Source organism: Trichosurus vulpecula, chromosome 4 (assembly GCF_011100635.1).
Source record: "Trichosurus vulpecula isolate mTriVul1 chromosome 4, mTriVul1.pri, whole genome shotgun sequence".
Classification (NCBI taxonomy): Eukaryota; Metazoa; Chordata; class Mammalia; order Diprotodontia; family Phalangeridae; genus Trichosurus; species Trichosurus vulpecula.
The window spans coordinates 34,673,635-34,690,106 of record NC_050576.1 but is presented as its reverse complement, the minus strand read 5'-3'; the positions used below and the strand labels follow the sequence as shown (position 1 = coordinate 34,690,106).

Below are 16,472 nucleotides of genomic sequence, written 5' to 3'. Positions count from 1 at the left end.
GACTTGTCACACTGGGTAACCAACCCTTGATTCGCTTGATTCAGGTGGGCACCAGAGAAGACTTTTAAAAAGACCAGCTCAGGATTCAAACTCTAAAGCCTACTATGTTTGACCTAACACTGACCAGAAGAGAAGCAAGTTCCCACTGTACAAAGGATGGAAGCCCTTAGGGAAATGACAAAGGAAGCTAGGAACTCTCTGACCCGTGCCCAAGAAAAGGAGAGAAAGCAGGTCCCAGCAGCTTAGGCAGTCTTTGGCCAAAGTTGGAAGAGGAGCAGCTTGGGGGTGATTTGCTCCCTTCCAAGCTCATGCTCTTGGGACACAGGTCAAGGCAGTGGGGTGGAGAAGGGGATCCTCTTCACGCCCTCCTCCTCCCAGATAGTCTTCACCCTCTTCTCCATCAGGGTGTCTACTGTCCCGATCAGGGTTTCCTAACTCTGAAGAGGAAGAGAGCATGTTTTAAAGGGGAAGGAGAGGCAGCCTTCCACAGAATCAGAGCCTGTCAGGGAAGTCAGCACAGAAAGGATGGGAACCTCTCAAGAGTGAAATTCTTTTTTTTATAATAATTTTTTTTTAATTTTTAGTTTATAACTCTCAGTTCCACAAGTTTTTGGGTTCCAAATTTTCTCTCCCTCCCTCTCCTCCCCCCTCCCTCTCAAGACAGTATGTAATCCAATGTAGGTTCTACATAGACCTTCACACTGAACTCATTTACACAATAGTCAAGTTGTAAAGAAGAATTATGACCAATGGAATGAATCGTGAGAAAGGAGAAACGAAACAAAAAAAGAGAGCAAATAGTTTCCCTCGATCTTCATTCAGACTCCGTAATTCTTTCTCTGGATGTGCATAGCTTTTTCCATCATGAGGCTTTTGGAGCTGTCTTTGAACCTTGCATTGATGAGAGGAGTCAAGTCTATCAAAGTTAGTCATCACATATACCGTGTGTCTGTAATCATGTATAATGATCTCCTGGTACTGCTCCCCTCAAAGAGTGAAATTCTTAAGATGCTGAAGGAACTGATTCTGAAGGAGAAGAAGTTCCCAAAAGAGACCAGTGTGGACCCATGGGGAACTCACTAGCCAACCTAGATTTGGGAAAGACCTGAACACAGGACAGAAGCCAGGGCAGAGCCAGAGGACGGAATAGAAAAGTGTGGCAAAGCCCAGTGAGAACAGGGCACGGAGGGCTAAGGCTAGAAAGGACTGAGGCCACTGAGGACAATGAAGGCCAATCCAGAGGACTGGGGGTTTGTTTTATTTTGAGGCACACTGGGAAAAAGAGGAGGACCAAAGAAAGGTCAGGACCTCATAGAGGTGGGAAGGATGCTCACAATCAACCAAGAGAAGCAAGAACTATGCCTTTCCAGTGGCTGCCCCCCATCCTGGCAATGCACCCCCTTTTCATGTCCAGCTCCTGGCTTCCCTGAAGATTCAGCTCAAATACTACCTTCTTCAAGAGCTTTCCCTGGTTCCAACAGCCAGTGCCTTCCCTTTTCAGAGGACCTTCCATTTAAAGTGCATATATCTTGAATGTTCATGGCTATTTGCATGGGGTTTCCTCCATCAAGATATGAGGTCTGTGGGAGCAGGGAGCCCAGGGAACCATCATTTTGTCGTTCTTATATCTCTAGCACTCAGCACAGTGAACAGCAATGACCAATGGAGAATGCAGAACAGCCTAGAAGGACTTCCATGAAGAGCTGCAGAGTGAAGTGAGTGGAGCCAGGAAGACAATCGACACCATGACTTCGACAATATCAGTGGAGGAAACCACCAAAATGGAACTGGGTGAAATGAGGAAGAGTAGGCACAGCCCCAGTGGGGCTCCAGAGGCAGACCTGCTTTCTCTTCTTTTCCTTGTTCTTTCTTTAAAAGAAAATTCTTTATGACAAGGGATGCTCTTTTGGAGGGGGAAGAAGAAGGATATGGGAAAATCTAGGTGATATAAAAACAAGAGATAGCACTAAAAGTTTATGTAAAACATTTCTAGGTGAAGTAAGTAGTCAGCAAGATGGCACCTTGTTGCCCTGATGAGCTCCCCCCAGCCAAGTCGGCCAGATGAAGGACAGGCCATTGTACTGAGAGAGATTGCATGGGTGACCTGTGGGTCAGTGACAATGGTCAGTGAAAGACTATACAGAGGAGGAAAGGAAGGAGAGACACACAAAGACACTGACAGACAAAGACAAAGGCACAGAGATACAGAGGAAGAGAGACAGAGATAAGAAAGGAAGAAAGAAGGAAAGAAAGAAAGAGAGAGAAAGAAAAATTGAGACAGAAAGAAAGAAGGAGAAAGGAAGGAAGGAAGGGAGAGAGGGAGGAAGGAAGGAAGGGAGGAAGGAAGGAAGGGAGGAAGAGACAGACAGAGAGAATGCATGCAGGAAGTTAGAAAAGGATCCTACTTTTAGTTTAAAAGGGAAGAGAGTTTGTGAACTAGAGGCCAGTGAGCATCATTTCCATTCCTGGGAAAATTCTAAAACATATTATTACAAAGCTACTAAGTGAACATCTATAAAGGCAAATAAGCATTACGCTCAGTCAGTCAACAAGCACTCATTAAGTGCTACTGTGTGCCAGGCACAGTGCTAAGCACTAGGGATACAAAGAGGGGCAAGGACACAGCTCCTGGCCTCAAGGAGCTCCCAGTCTAATGGGGGAGACAACGACATACATCAAAGATGTCTCCGGTGTAAATGGAAGGGGGCCTCTAAGAGAAGGTGCTGATGGGGATGCCCGTGGGGAGGGGGAGCTGGGAAAGGCCTCTTGCAGAAGAGGGAATGTGAGCTGATTCCTGAAGGAAGGGCAGCATTGCAGGCAGGGAGGACACCAGGGAAAATGCCCTGAGCTGGGACATGGAGTGCCTTGTGCCACTGTCCCTCAACTGTGGAATGGATTCATGGCGGTCAAGTCTTGGAGGCTGGAAAGGTCAGAAGGGCTCAGCTTGTGACTGGCTTGGAAAGCCCACCAGCCTTTTCCATTTGATCCTCGAGGTAAAAGGGAGCCACTGGAGTTAACTGAGGAGATATGGGGGGGGGGGTCAGACCAGAGTGAAGGATCCCAAAGTGTCAGCCAGCACAGCCTCACCAAGGACAGATCACCCCAGACTAGCTCTATTTCTGACACAGCCACTAGGATGGACCGCTGGTTGGGTGAACAGAACCAGGAGAACCAGTAACAGCCACATTGTTCGATGATCAACTATGACAGACTTAGCTCTTTTCAGCAATACTTTGATCCAAGACAATTCCACGAGACTCATTATGGAAAATGCTATCCACATCCGGAGAAAGAACTACGGAGTCTGAATGCAGATTGAAGCAGACTATTTGCTCTCTCTTTTTTCTCCTTTCTCATGTTTCCTCCCTTGGTTCTAATTCTTCTTTACAATATGACTAATGTGAAAATATGTTTAATATGAATGTATATGTGGAGCCTATATCAGATTGCATGCCTCTTGGGGAGGGGGGAGGTGAGGGAGGGGGAGAAAATTTAGGACTCAAAATTTATGGAAATGAATGTTAAAAATTAAATTTAAAAATTAAATTAATTAAAAAAAAAAGAAACGGCCAACGGATCTGTCTCCCCCCCAGACCCTCAATCTTTGCTGGGCCTACGACGACCTTGTGCTGAGGTTCCTTATGCAATGGACTGATTTGGAAAACCATGGCTAATATAATAAATGCTCACTTTGTGCAAAGAACCTAGCTGTCCACAGACAAAAACAAGGCAGTCCGTGGCCTCAGAGGCAGCTAGAAGGACCACAATAGAAAGACTTGAGTGCAATCCCGCCTTAGACCCCTACTAGCTGTGCAACACTGGCCTGACTCAGCTTCCTTATTTTTAAAATGAGCACAGTAACACTGGCACCTCCCTCACATGGGGTGTGAGGACTAAGTGGCATAACGTATGCAGAGTGCTTTGCAAATCTTCAAAGTGCAGCCTGTGGCTGGCATCACTATTACGATTCTATTGAGACAAACAACATGAACCAAGATGGCTAAATATCTCACCACCCCCCACAAAGGCACTGCCTGACTCGTGCCCACCCTCCCTCTGCCCTGCATTCCCAAACCCTGCTCTTCTTCCTCTTCCCCAGGCCGTCACCCTGCACTGGCTGCCCTCTGCTCCCTTCCCCAGCTCCAATGCGTTCTCTTCTTGGGCCTTTTGCCCTCTCGTTCTCTTGCCAAGTCTTGGCCTTGGATCACTCCCACCAGCCACTTCCACGATCCCTGGTCATGTTCTGCTGAACTAATGGAGAGAAAATAAGAAAGCCACGCTGACAGAGTCTACCACAAATGTACACTCCATCATCTCACCTGGGCCCTCACTGCAGCACGGTGTAATGGCTTGCACCTCCTTAATCCACTCACCACAGCAACGCTTCCAAGTGTCCACCCCCCTCCAACCTCCCAGGGTGCCCCCTCCTCCCACCCTCTGCCCGCCTCAGTTTTCTTAACTGTAAAATGGGAATGCTAACAGCACTGCCTTCTACAGTCGTGCAGATCAAATGAGATGATACCTGCAAACAGCACCTGGCACAGGGCCTGGCACCCAGGGGGCTCACTCCCGCCCCCCAGAGGCGCCTCTGCGGGCCACAGATCCCCTATTTGTTGTCTGAGAGGCCGAATAGCATGGTCACCAGAGGCTGCCCTTGGGTTCAAAAAGGAATCTGCCTCAGCAATACAAGGCGGGGGAAGTGTGGCTCCGCTAAGGTTTCTTGAAGAGGAGCGAGGGGCTGCAGTGGGCTGCAAGGCTGAAACGGGCGGCTGAAAGAGCCTCTAACAAAATCATAGGGAGTGGCTTTTGTTAAGGTTCCCTGCTCTCTGGGGTCAAGATCTTTTTGGATCCCAACTGTGTACTCTAACCTGCCGGTCTGGCCCCATCTGTCACCGAGACAAGCATGCCTTCCCTAGGGCAGGGATTCGCCCAGATCCCTGGCATGCTCCACCCGACACCTTCGTGCCTTCTCTGTGGGACCAGGTCCACTCACTTGCCTGTTGTCAGACACTCACCCATCCTTTGAACACAGCACAAGGGATTCAATTCCATGGGCTTTCCTAAAGTCTAGACGAGTCAGGTCTATGTCTAATAACCTTGTCCCAAAAAGGCCAGAGGCATTTCCTACCTGCAGTGAGCAGGCCCTGTAACTGGTGCAGTAAATCCCGCTGGAATCTCTCTTGTCTAGCCCAGATTCAGGTAACAGCCTCATGGGGCCCCCAGGAAGCAGACACCTCAGAAGCTCACACCAAAGGTAAGACACAAACAACAGGATATCCTCACTTCCCTCCCACAAACTCAGGCCATAAGCCATCCCGAGCCCACTGGTGGTGTGGCCGATGTGGGAAAGCCTTTCTGGGCCCCCAGGCCAAGCAAGGCCTGGCAGCTTGCCCTCTGGAAGGTGGAAGCTGCCCTTTACCCACATGGCTCTGGCCAGAGAGAAGGGCCCTGCTCTCTTCTCTGCATCCATCCCACCCACCAAGAGGCAGGGCTCATCCCACCCCCCCACCCCCAGGGCCGGAGCCAGGGCCAGAGGCAGAGAGGCCACACATAGGGAACGCCTTTGTACTGGGCAGAGAAGCCTTGGCATTGGCCTTGTCAGTGGTCTAGTTTCAGATTTAGGTCTACTGGGTTAAGGGGAAAGACAAGGGCAGCTGAGAGATCTCTAAGATGCCATTGCTCCTTTATGGCCCCCTGCCCCCCAGGCCAGGCCAGCCCTCCTTCCTGAAGGAAGAAGAAGTATGGACAGAAGGACGTGGGAAGTCCAGAGAACCAGCACTCCACCGCTGCCTTGCTTCCTAAAGGATGGAAGCATGAGGAAGAGCTGCCTTAACCTTTCTCTGTTCCCTGAGGAGCGAGCCCATCCTGGAAGTGTGGTCTCTTGCCAAGGCCTCGAAAGCCTTTAATTTGATTTCCCTCACACAGGCAATTGTTGTAATTATTCTGATTAGGAATCATTACCCGGTGCAGCCTGCACACCCTGACAGGCCCAACGCCTCCCCGGCAGCAGGCAGGCAGCCGGCAGGCGGCCCAGCCTGGGGAGGGGGTGCCGGCTCAGCCGCCCTCCTGGAGGAGCGGAAAGCAAACAAAGCCAGCCTTGGGGAGGGCACAGGGCCGAGGCTGTGCAGTTAATGAAGTGTTCACATGCCACAAGGAGCCAACATTTACAGCTAAACAAAAACAAAGGCCCAAACCCACTGGGGGCCAAAGGACAGATGTCTGCTCAGCTGGAAGCTCACCTGGAGGAGGGGGAGGAGGGGGAAGGGAAGGAGGATGGAAGAACACGGAGGAAGGGGACAGAACGGAGAAGAGAGGAGGGGAAGGAGGAGAGAAGGAGAAAACAGGAATGAGAGGAAGAGATAAAGGAAGAGAGGGGGAAGAAGGAAGGGAGGAAGAAGAGGAAGGGAAGGAGGAGAAAAAGGAGGAGAGTAGGGGAAGGCAAAGAGGAAGGAGCAGGGGATGAAGAGGAGGAGAGGGAAGGAAGGGAGGAACAGAGAAAGAAAGAGAGGGAAGATGAGGGAGGACCAAGAAGTTTAAGAGAGAGGAGGAGGGGAAGGAAGGGGAGAAAAAGAGGAAGGAGAAAGGAAGGGAGGAGGAGGAGGAGGAAGGGGAGCAGAGAAAGGAGCAGGAGATGAAGAGGAGGAGAAGGTGGAAAAGGAGCAGCTGGCAGAGCCACCTTCCCCCACACCTAAGGGAGACCCCAGAGGGGCCAGGAGTGCCCACATGTGTGTGGCGGTCAAGGCTTGCCTGGCTCCTGGCACCGAGGGACCCCTCTCTGCCACAGGACAATAGATAACATCCTAATGAAGCCATACTTGTGATCAAACAGCCCAGCTGGATTCTCCAGGGGACAGGTCACCAGACCTACCTCAAGCACTTGCTGGAGACTTGGCTGGCCATCCACCATGCCTTGGATGATCCCGGTCAGCTGGAAGGAGAGAAAACACAGCACACTGAACCCAACACCAAAGGAGTACAGGGCCTCTAAGGAGGGGTGCCTTCCCTCCTCAAGCACTTTCTGTAGCTCCCTATTGCCTAGGGCATACAATTAGAACTCCAGCTGATGTCTGGCAGCAGCCCACCTTGAGACAAGAACCCCTAGCTGTTTTCTGATTCCTGTTCTGCTCCCCTCCTGCTCTACCCATCCCCTTTCATCCTTCAAAGCCTCACTCGACTGCCACCTTCTCTAGGAAGCCTCCCCAACCTGAGAGTGCTTCCGCCTCCTCAGTGTCTGGAGCTCCTACTTTGCCCCTATCCCCTCCATGAGACTGTAAACTGGTCTGAGGCAAAGAGCTTGTGATTTTCTGCCTTTGTATGCATTTCCTCATGTTCAGGAGGTGGACCCCCGTCCTGATGGTCAGTGTTCCCTGGAGCTCTTAGGCCAAAGTCCTGGGATGGTCCTTCTGCCCCATGTGGGAGCCAGCTCCAAGCACACAGCCCTGCCTGCAGAAAGCACTAACCACTCACAAGAGGGTGATGGCCTGCCTTCTGCTCCCCTAGGGAAGTGGGTATCTGCATCCTGGAAGTGCCCGTGCATATGTGTCTACGAGTACGTGAGCATGGTGTGTGCAGGGCCACGTATACTCCACCTTCTTTTTAAAAGTTTTGACATATTTTGTTTTCCATTCCTATTTATTTCTAAACATAATCCATCCTTGTCTTCTACACAAGAAGCCATCTTAACAACAAAGAGAAAAAAAAAAGGAATAAAAGTTTAGCAGAAGTAGCTAAGTGTTTTCAACATCGGCCGCTAGGACATGCAATTCTCCACACCCATGGTCCCACCTCTACAAGGAGGGAGGCGCATCTTCTCATTTAGGGCCAAGCTCTAAGGTTTTTGCAACCTTAGAAACATCACAAGAACTGTGCCCCAAGAATAAGGGGCATTCCCAAAACTACCCTGGGCTCTAGATAACCAGCCCCAACGAGTCGGCAGTGTCTTCTTTCTACAAACAGATGGAGGCTGGCCTGCTCCCTACCCACGCTCTCACCCCCATGCCCTCGGTCTCATTCTGGCAAGGAGGCTGAGCAGCCATACAAGGCAGAGGAAAATGAGGAGTCGTAGCTCATGCTTAATGTTGCAGCTCCTGTCTATGCTCCTGCCTCAGCAGCCACTCCCCACATGCCTGTTCTGGTCATCTCAGGCCAGGCTTGGAGCCACAGCCCCCACGATATCACCCAGAAGGGACTGGAGCCAGGGAGTGGGGCAGAGAATTCAAGATCAAACACCAATTAGGCTCTAACTGCATGTCAAGAACAGCAAACACCTGAGACAGAGGGCAGGACAGGCCAGCTTTAAGGGGAGGATCTTCCGATGGCAGCGGCGGTGGCTGCCATGCCATTGTTGTTGTGCTCCTCCAGGTGGGCACCTAGAGTTCATCAAGTCATTATTAGGTGGGATCTTAAAGAAGTGGAGGGCCGGGGCCACTCTATTTTATACTCTGGAAACTGTTTTTATATTAATCTGTATTTTAATTGGGTAACAGTGGCTGCCGACAGACTTCCCATGGTCGAACAGGAAAATAAATTAAAAAGATTAACGACACCGTTCTTTTACTCCGTTTTCACCGGCAGCGGGCCTGCCTTCTCACTTCACAGAGAAAGTCCCCTCTGCACCCTTTCCTTGCCTGGGGAGCCTGAGTCAGAGGGTGAGGCCTAAGGCAGAGATGAGGCTGGAGCTTGGGAGAGCCCCAGGGAGGAGAAGAGGCAATGCCAAGGTCGCCTTGCCCAAGGACTGGACAAGAACAGCAGCCAGAGCTGCTCTTCTCTGGGATTCCCAGAGGTCCTCTGACACCCATCATCACAGCCGCCATGTCCCAAATGCCACACTTGGGCCACCATGCTAGCCCCTTCCCTCTGTACCACCCCCCCCAATTGCTTGGCACTTCCTCCATCTGCATTTTGAATCTACTTGTCTGTAAATAAGGATGTCAGCTCCCTGGGGGCAAGCCCTGTTCCTCTGTGTCCCTGTTTCCCCAACACAGGGCCTGATACAGAGGAGGAAGTGGTTGACAAAGGCCAGCTGGGTGATGGTAGCAATGGTGGGCACCCCATCCAGCTGGTCAATGGCTAGGAACCCACAGGACCATAAGACCAAGGGTTCCCCCAACCTTGTAGTACCACAGAGCTCAGCTGCCAGTTAGTCTAGGCTGGAGCTGGCCTCCATGGCTTCTTCCTTCCTGACTCTACTAGTCAGTCAGGAAAGGTGGATTAAGCACCTACAATGTGCCAGGCACTGTGCTAAGTGCTAGAGATACAAAGAAAGGCAAACAAGATGTAAACAGTATACAGAAAAAATGGAGGTAACCAACAGAGGGAAGGCATTAGCAGTAGGGGAGATGGTGCTATCTCAGTGGGGATGTTAAGGCAGATGGGAAAGTATGTGGCATGGTGAGGAGGGCAGACAGAGGCTGGAGTCCCTAGACCAAAGACTATGGGAGGCACAGAAGGCGTGAGGAGACTAGAAAGGTGTGGGGAGGGGTGAGGGAGAAAGGCGGCTCACAAGGGGCTTTAAGCACCAAGCACACTGGAGGGGCCAGGAGCCACAGGATCTGATTGCATAAGAGGATGCCAGCCCTCGTGGGTCAGCTTGCCAACAGGGCTGGAGACTTCCCTACATAAAGGACCCTGGGCCTGAGCAATAGCCCAAGCCAGGGAAGGGGAGCTACTGGGCCGATGACATAGTAATTCTTGGCATCAGAATGAGCTGGCCTGAGTGCCTGTCATCCATTCTCCCAACAAGAGCCTCACCATAGCCCTAGGGGGTCAGGTGGGATCATCCCTTGATCCAGATAAAGAAACTGAGGTCCAGAGAGGGGCAGGGTAGCAGGAAGGACCAGGAGGTACCTTGCTGAGAAGGGGCAGGGAGGAAAAGCCTGGCTTCCCTGGAACAGGCAGGCAAGGAGACAGGAGCAGCTCTGGTTTCTGCAGGTACATGGGGAGCAAGTGACAAGCTAGGCCCAAGAGAAAAATGTCTTAGTCCCAGGTGAGAAGCATGGCTTCCTCTGGCCCAACCAAAGCCCAGGTGGAAAGGTGCTCAGAGGAGGGAGGAGGAGGCCACAGCCAGCCCCTCAGAGACGGCCCTAAGTTCAGTGAGGAAGGTGGGCTCTCAACTCTGATACTCCAGGGCAGGAGAACGGATGTCCACCTGGTGTGAACGCAGTGCCTGAGGAAGGTGGGAGAAGAAAGGGGCCCCACAGCCTCCCTGGGACATTCCCACGCTAGGACCTGCTCTCCCTAGCCTAGGGAAGAAAGATTCCCACCTCTCAAGAGCTGGGTAAGGGGCCACAAGCCCCACTTTCCTCCCCTGTAAAATGGGGCAATTATCCATCCAGCACCTGATCCTGAGGTCGCTGGGAGGTTGATCCCAATGCCCCTGTCCAGTGCTGCACAAGGTCACTTACGATTATTACTGTTTCCACAAAGAGCCAGAGCTATTCGAATTACTAGGAATTTCTAGAGCAAATCACTTTGCCAACATCTCATTTTGTCCTTACAACAACCCTGGGAGATAAATGCTTTTACTGCCCCCATTCCACAGAATAGAAACTTGGGGGAGAGAGATTGGCCCAGGGCCGGGCAGCTAGAAAGTACCCGAGACTGAACTGGAACTCAGATCTTCCCAGCACCAGGTCCAGCGCTCAATCCACTGGGTCCGATAGCCATGGGGAAGCCCTGCTTCTGGCCTTGCCTCACATCCCTCTCCCTGTCACTGAGCTTGTTCCCTCTCATCTGGATGATGGTCATGGGAGCTGAGGAGCAGGCCTCAGGGGTCACAGTGGGGGCTCCTGAGGGCCCCCATGGAGCCCACTGCAGAGCCTCAGTCCTGAGGCCCTGGGACTGGGAGCAGAGGGGGCAGGTGGCAGCCACCGGGGCCCCAGGACTGAGAGCAGAGGGAGCGGGCAGCAGCTGCTGGGGCCCCAGGATTGGGAGTGGAGGGAACCAGAGGCAGCCACTGAGGCCCCGGGATTGAGAGCAGAGGGGGCGGGTGACAGCCACCGGGGCCCCAGAACTGGGAGCAGAGGGAGCGGGCAACAGTTGCCAGGGCCCCGGGATTGGGAGTGGAGGGAGCGGGTGGTGGCCACTGGGGCCCTGACTTGCTGCCAGTACCATGTCAACATCCTGGGCTTTCTCCTTGCAGTTTATCTCTGGCACCATCGTATTCCGCCAGCAACAGGGAGACAGTTTGCTGATTATATAAGCACTTGTCTCTGGCGTACAATCTGACAATCAGGCCTGCTCTTTCTTCCCAGACAAAGAGACCAATAAATCTCCCCGTTCCTAAGTACAGGTGTGAGAGACAAAACCCTTTACCAGCATTTAATAGAATGGACAGGGACACACAGAGACAGACAGACACACACACAGACACAGACACAGACACACACACACACACACACACACACACACGCACACCCCAATAAACAGTGTCTGGGGGAGGGGTGGAGTGGGCAGAAGGCCCCAGGAGGAGTTAGCCCATCCCATCTGATCTCTATCCAAGCTACATCCTGGAGCACAGGCTGATGACAGAGGCTTGGGAAAAGAGCTATTCATTCACCTCGCCCAGAGCTACTGCTCCTAGCAAGAAGGGAGGCCTGAAAGGAGTGGGCCAGGCTTCAGCCCACCTCCCCAGTGGTCTCTACACACAAATGTTCCTTTCCCATGCTTCAACTCTCCTGGCACACATGCTGACAGGGCACAAGGTAGACCAGAGGGCTGAGAAAGAGAGAGGGAAGGTCCTACTGTTGGAGAAACCCAAGGAGACCAGGGTTCCCCGGCAGCCCTGACAACGTGGCCTAAGTGCACACCACCCTTCTCTCTTTCCCCCCTTCTTTCTCCCATCCTCTCTCTCTCTCTCTCCCACACTCCTCTCTCCCTCCCTTCCTTTCTCTTCTCTCTCTCCCCCTCCCTTTCTTTCTGTTTCTATGAGTCTCTCCCCCCACTTTCTCCCTCCCTTTCTCTGTCTCCCTCCTTTTTTCTCTGTTTCTACCTGTGTCTCACACACACACACACACACACACACACACACACACACACACACACACTTTCCACAGCAGTCTTGTGCCATCATAGACTACATGCCTTCCTGTGGCTGAGCTCAACTCCTGGGGTGTCAAGCCCTTCCCGGAAGCCTGGCCTGCTCTACTCAGGGCTCAGAAAAGAAAGTGCCACGGAGAGGGATGGGGTGGAATAAGCGAGCTGGAAAGGGGGGAGATGAGAAAGTGACGGCCAAGAAAGGCCTCTGGGAAGTTCACCAGTGTTCATAAGTGAGCTCACTTGCTGACTCAGTGTTCTCTTCTGTCCAGCTGCCATCTAGGGGACCCATTAAAAACTTTTCTGGAAAGATCCCACATTCTGCAGGGGACCCTGTGTCAGGGTCTCACTGGACCATCCCCAAATCCCTCCCCTCCCCACAGGCCCCCAAATGTTTCCTTCCCACCCACTGTCCAGCAGAGTCCAGGGCAGAGCTGGCCCTGGGGCTGTTGCCCACCCCTCCCCAGCTGGCTCCCCAGAGCTCTGGCTCTGCTATCCTGAGGACAGAGTATCAAGGAGAGGCCCGGCTGGGGCTCCTACCCCAAGGGAGGGTCTCAGTGTCCAATCACTGTGTGATTGGCTGGTCTGATGAGGACCTGCTGAGAGGGGCTGACGGCTGAGATGAGCTGGAGAGGTGCTGGCAGCTGGGGGGGAGGGAGACAAGGGAAGGAAGGAGAGAGGAGGGAGGGGAGGGGAAGAGGACGAAGCAGAGGACGAGGGAGGGGGGAGGGGAGGAAGGGAGAACCACCTACCCCCCAGAACTGTTGTAAGGCTCAATTGCGAGACTATTTGTAAAGTGCTTGGCTTCACCCAGCACCTGGCACACAGTAGGACAAGGTTAGCTATTCTTAACCACTGGCCTGCAGGGGGAGAAGAGCCAGGGAAGGGAGAGCCAGCCCAGGTCTCCCTCGGCTCCCCAGCCCCAAGAGGAGGCTCTTGGATGGAGGGGCCTCGCAGCTCTGTTCCTGCCTGGCCGTCTTCTACATAGCAGGAATGTCATTTTCTGGTTGGTTAGGCGCTGTTTGCGCCCTGTCTCTTTCATTTATATGGATGTGGGAGAAGGTGACTGTCCAAAAGAGGGCAATTTTTCTTAGTGACATTAGTGGGGCGGCAATATTAGAGATTCTCGGGGAGACAAAGCTCCAGGAAGCCCAGCGTCTTCCCCTCTTGGAAGACTGGGAAAATAGCAGCTTGTTTCCAGAGTCCCTGGGCTACCTGGTCCTGCAGCCAAGAATTTCTAAGGCTTCCTCGCTCCTTACAGACCAGCTGGCAGAGAGAGGCTTGCCTGGCTGCACGAAGCGGGGTAGGGGGGCGCGGAACAGCGCTCCCCTCTCCAGGCCAGGCTGCTCTAACACTGCATGGGGCAAAACAGAGACAGGGCTGCCCTCAGGAAGCTCAGAATCCATGAAGCCTCCCCAAAACGCTCTGCAAAGGCAGCATCTTCCACCTCCCTGATCTCAACATCCTCAGCCTCTGGCCCCACAAGCCTGCCTGGAGACTTCGGTTCTCATAAAGCCCGACTCAAGTCCCTCATCCTGCCCTCATCTGTAGCATACCAGAGTGTCCCAGGGCCCAAAGCTCCCTCTTCCCCAGACCCCCTCCCAGGACCACACTCTTTACCTCTGTACAGAAGGGTGTCAGCTGAGGGTGGACAGCCGGCTGCACATACATGTGAAACGTGGACTCAATTTCCATCGTCTGACCATTTAGCTTCAGAATGGGGAACTCGATGATTTCCTACATGGAGGGAAAGAGGGAAGGGGAGAGAGAGAAAGAGACAGACAGACAGAGACAGACAGACAGTGAGCACAAGAGAACAAGAGGGAGGAAGACAGAAAAGAGAGTGAAAAGAGAGGAAGAGAAACAGGAGAAAGGAAAGAAAGAGAAAAGACAGAGAAGAGAGAGGAAGTTTTTAGAATGATCAGTTTCAATTCAACAAACACTGATTAAGCAGTTAATACATGAAAGGCAAGACGCAGCCTGAAATAGAGGAAAGGGAGGCCAGGCCTTGGTTCTGGGCCTGCCTCTGACTCCTACTGACTGTGTGACCATGGACAAGTCACTCACCGACTCTATGCCCCAGGCCACTCTCTAAGGCGCCTGCCCAGGGAGACGCTGTCTCCTCACTGCAAATTCCCTAGACAGTGAAATCACAGAACTAGACCAAAAAGAAAATGTGTCCAGCACTAGGGACGTGAAGGCCAAACGAAAAAGGCCCCGGCCTCCAGTAGCTCTCACTCCACGTAAGCAGTGAAGCTCAGATGAGCTGAGGAGGCAGAGAAGGCTAACGACGAAGGAAAGGCTTCATGTAGAAAGAGGTGCCGAGCCAAGCTGGAGCTTCTGACAGACATCCAGGCACGACAGACTGTCCACTAAGGGCCTGGGGGCAGGAGATGGGATGCTGAGTTTAGTGAACTGCTGGGAGGCTGGAATATATGTGAAAGGAACTAATGCTGAACTAAGTCTGGAAAAGCAGCCTGACTCCAGACTGTCAGGACGAGTTTAGATTTCATCTCTCACCCCAAAGGGCACCATTGTTGCTTCTTAACCTAGGGAGTGGCACAGTCACACCTGGGCTTCAGAAAACGCCCTCTGGCACCTGGGTAGAGTTAATACTGTCATACAGTCCAGACCAGGGGGGATGAGGGCTTACACCAAGGTGGTGACCGTGGGAGCCAAGAGATCTCCACCAACTGAAAATGTTCCCTCTCCTCCTCCTCTCCCTTCTCTCCCACCCTTACTCTCTCTCTTCCTTCCTCCCTCCTTCTCTTCCTCATTATTTCTTCCCTTTCAGAAGCCAGTTCCTGTTCTAAGCCTGGAGCTGGAGATTCCTGAAATGGGCAGGGCCAGAACCCCCAAGCACTAGCAGGCTCCCCTCTTCCCAGGCCAGGCCCAGTACCACCACTCTCTCACTAGCTCAGTGACTTTGGGCGAGCAAACACATCATGTGACCTTTCTGGGCTTCAATTTCCTTATGAAGAGTCAATCAACAAGCATTTATTAAGCACTTACTGTGTACCACCAAGCACCATGCTGTTACAGAGCTCCCCCCCCAACCCCTGTCCTCAAGGAGCTTATATTCTAACAGGGGAGAGAGCACACACATTCAAGCTACAGACAGACTAGATAGAAGGAAATCTTAGCAGGGAGAGCACGGGCACCTGGGAACCTAGAACGGGTCTCCTGCTGAAGGGAGTGTTTGAGTCCAGCCTCCAAGGAAGCTGGGGATTCCAAGAGGTAGCAACAGGGCAGGAAAGCATGGCAGGCTCAAGGGACAGCTAATGCAAAGGCACGCAGAAGGGAAACAAGGGGACAGGCTGCCGACCTGGAAGGAGGGTCGGCCCTTGTGGAAATGCTGAGTTTGAGATATCTCTAGGACATCCATGGCCCAACATGGCCCAGAAGTGGTTGGTAATATGGACTGGAGCTCAGGAGAGAGACTGAGGCTGGGTGCAAAGATCTGGGAATCCTCTGCACAGAGGTGACAACTGATCACAAGCAAGACGGAACAGGGCTTCTCAACCTCTTCTGTGTCACGGACCACAACACCCACACTCACCTAGTCTGCTGATGCAACAGACCCCACGAAATACACAAAGGAAAACAACTAGAATGAGACACCACTGTTGAAATATTTTTTTAAAACAAGTTCAAAGACCTCACGTTGAGAACATCTGGTATACAGGAAGAAGAGAAGAGGACACAGGAGAGAACCTTGGGGGATACCCACAGTGAGTGAGTGTGATCTGGATGGTGAACCAGCAAAGGAGGGAGGGAGGGAAGGAAGGAAAGAAAGAAGGAAGGAAGGAAGGAAGGGAGGAAGGAACGAAGGGGGGAGGGAAGGAAGAAGCATTTACGTGACCCTGATTATGTGCCAGGCACTGTGCTAAGCACTTAATGATCACATTTGATTCTCACAACATTCCTAGCGTTATCCCCATTATTATTCACGTGGACTTTATTAGCTATGATTATCTCCATTTTACTGCCAAGGAGACTGAGGCAGATTTGCCCAGGGTCACACAGCTAGTAAGGATCAGAGGGCAGATGTGAACTCCAGTCTCCCTGACTCCATGGCCAGTGCTCTCTCCACTGAGACCCCAGCTGCCTCCTGAGTAGTCGGATGCGTAGACCGTGACCCAGGAGAGCAGTGTCACCAAAAGAAGAGGAGTGGGTACTCAATACTGTCAGAGGCCGAGAAGGATCAGGCCTGAGAGAAGACTATTAGCCTTGGCAACTAAGAGAACATTGTCCATTTTGGAGAGTGGTTTCCGCTGAATTATGTACTCAGATGCTAGACTGCAGAGGGATCGGGAGAGAACAGGAGGTGAGAAGCATGGACGCCCTGCGTGGATGGCTTTCTCATGGAACTTAGCTGGAGAAAGGTGATCCACAGGGCGACAGCAAATGGGGAGGGAAGGATCATGGGATCCTTTTGA

The 16,472-nt window shown here is 52.3% G+C and overlaps 1 protein-coding gene across 2 annotated transcripts in view; it reads right to left on the bottom strand.

Moving 5' to 3' along the window:
• The window catches only part of ERI3 (ERI1 exoribonuclease family member 3), a 185,697-nt gene that overhangs the window by 119,403 nt on the left and 49,822 nt on the right, over positions 1 to 16,472 (bottom strand). For both annotated transcript variants that reach the window (XM_036758045.1, XM_036758047.1), the window contains 2 exons: positions 13,654 to 13,770; positions 6,869 to 6,928 (listed from right to left, as the gene is read on the bottom strand). In XM_036758045.1, the coding sequence (XP_036613940.1) occupies positions 6,869 to 6,928; positions 13,654 to 13,770 (177 nt within the window). The remainder of the gene's footprint in view (positions 1 to 6,868; positions 6,929 to 13,653; positions 13,771 to 16,472) is intronic.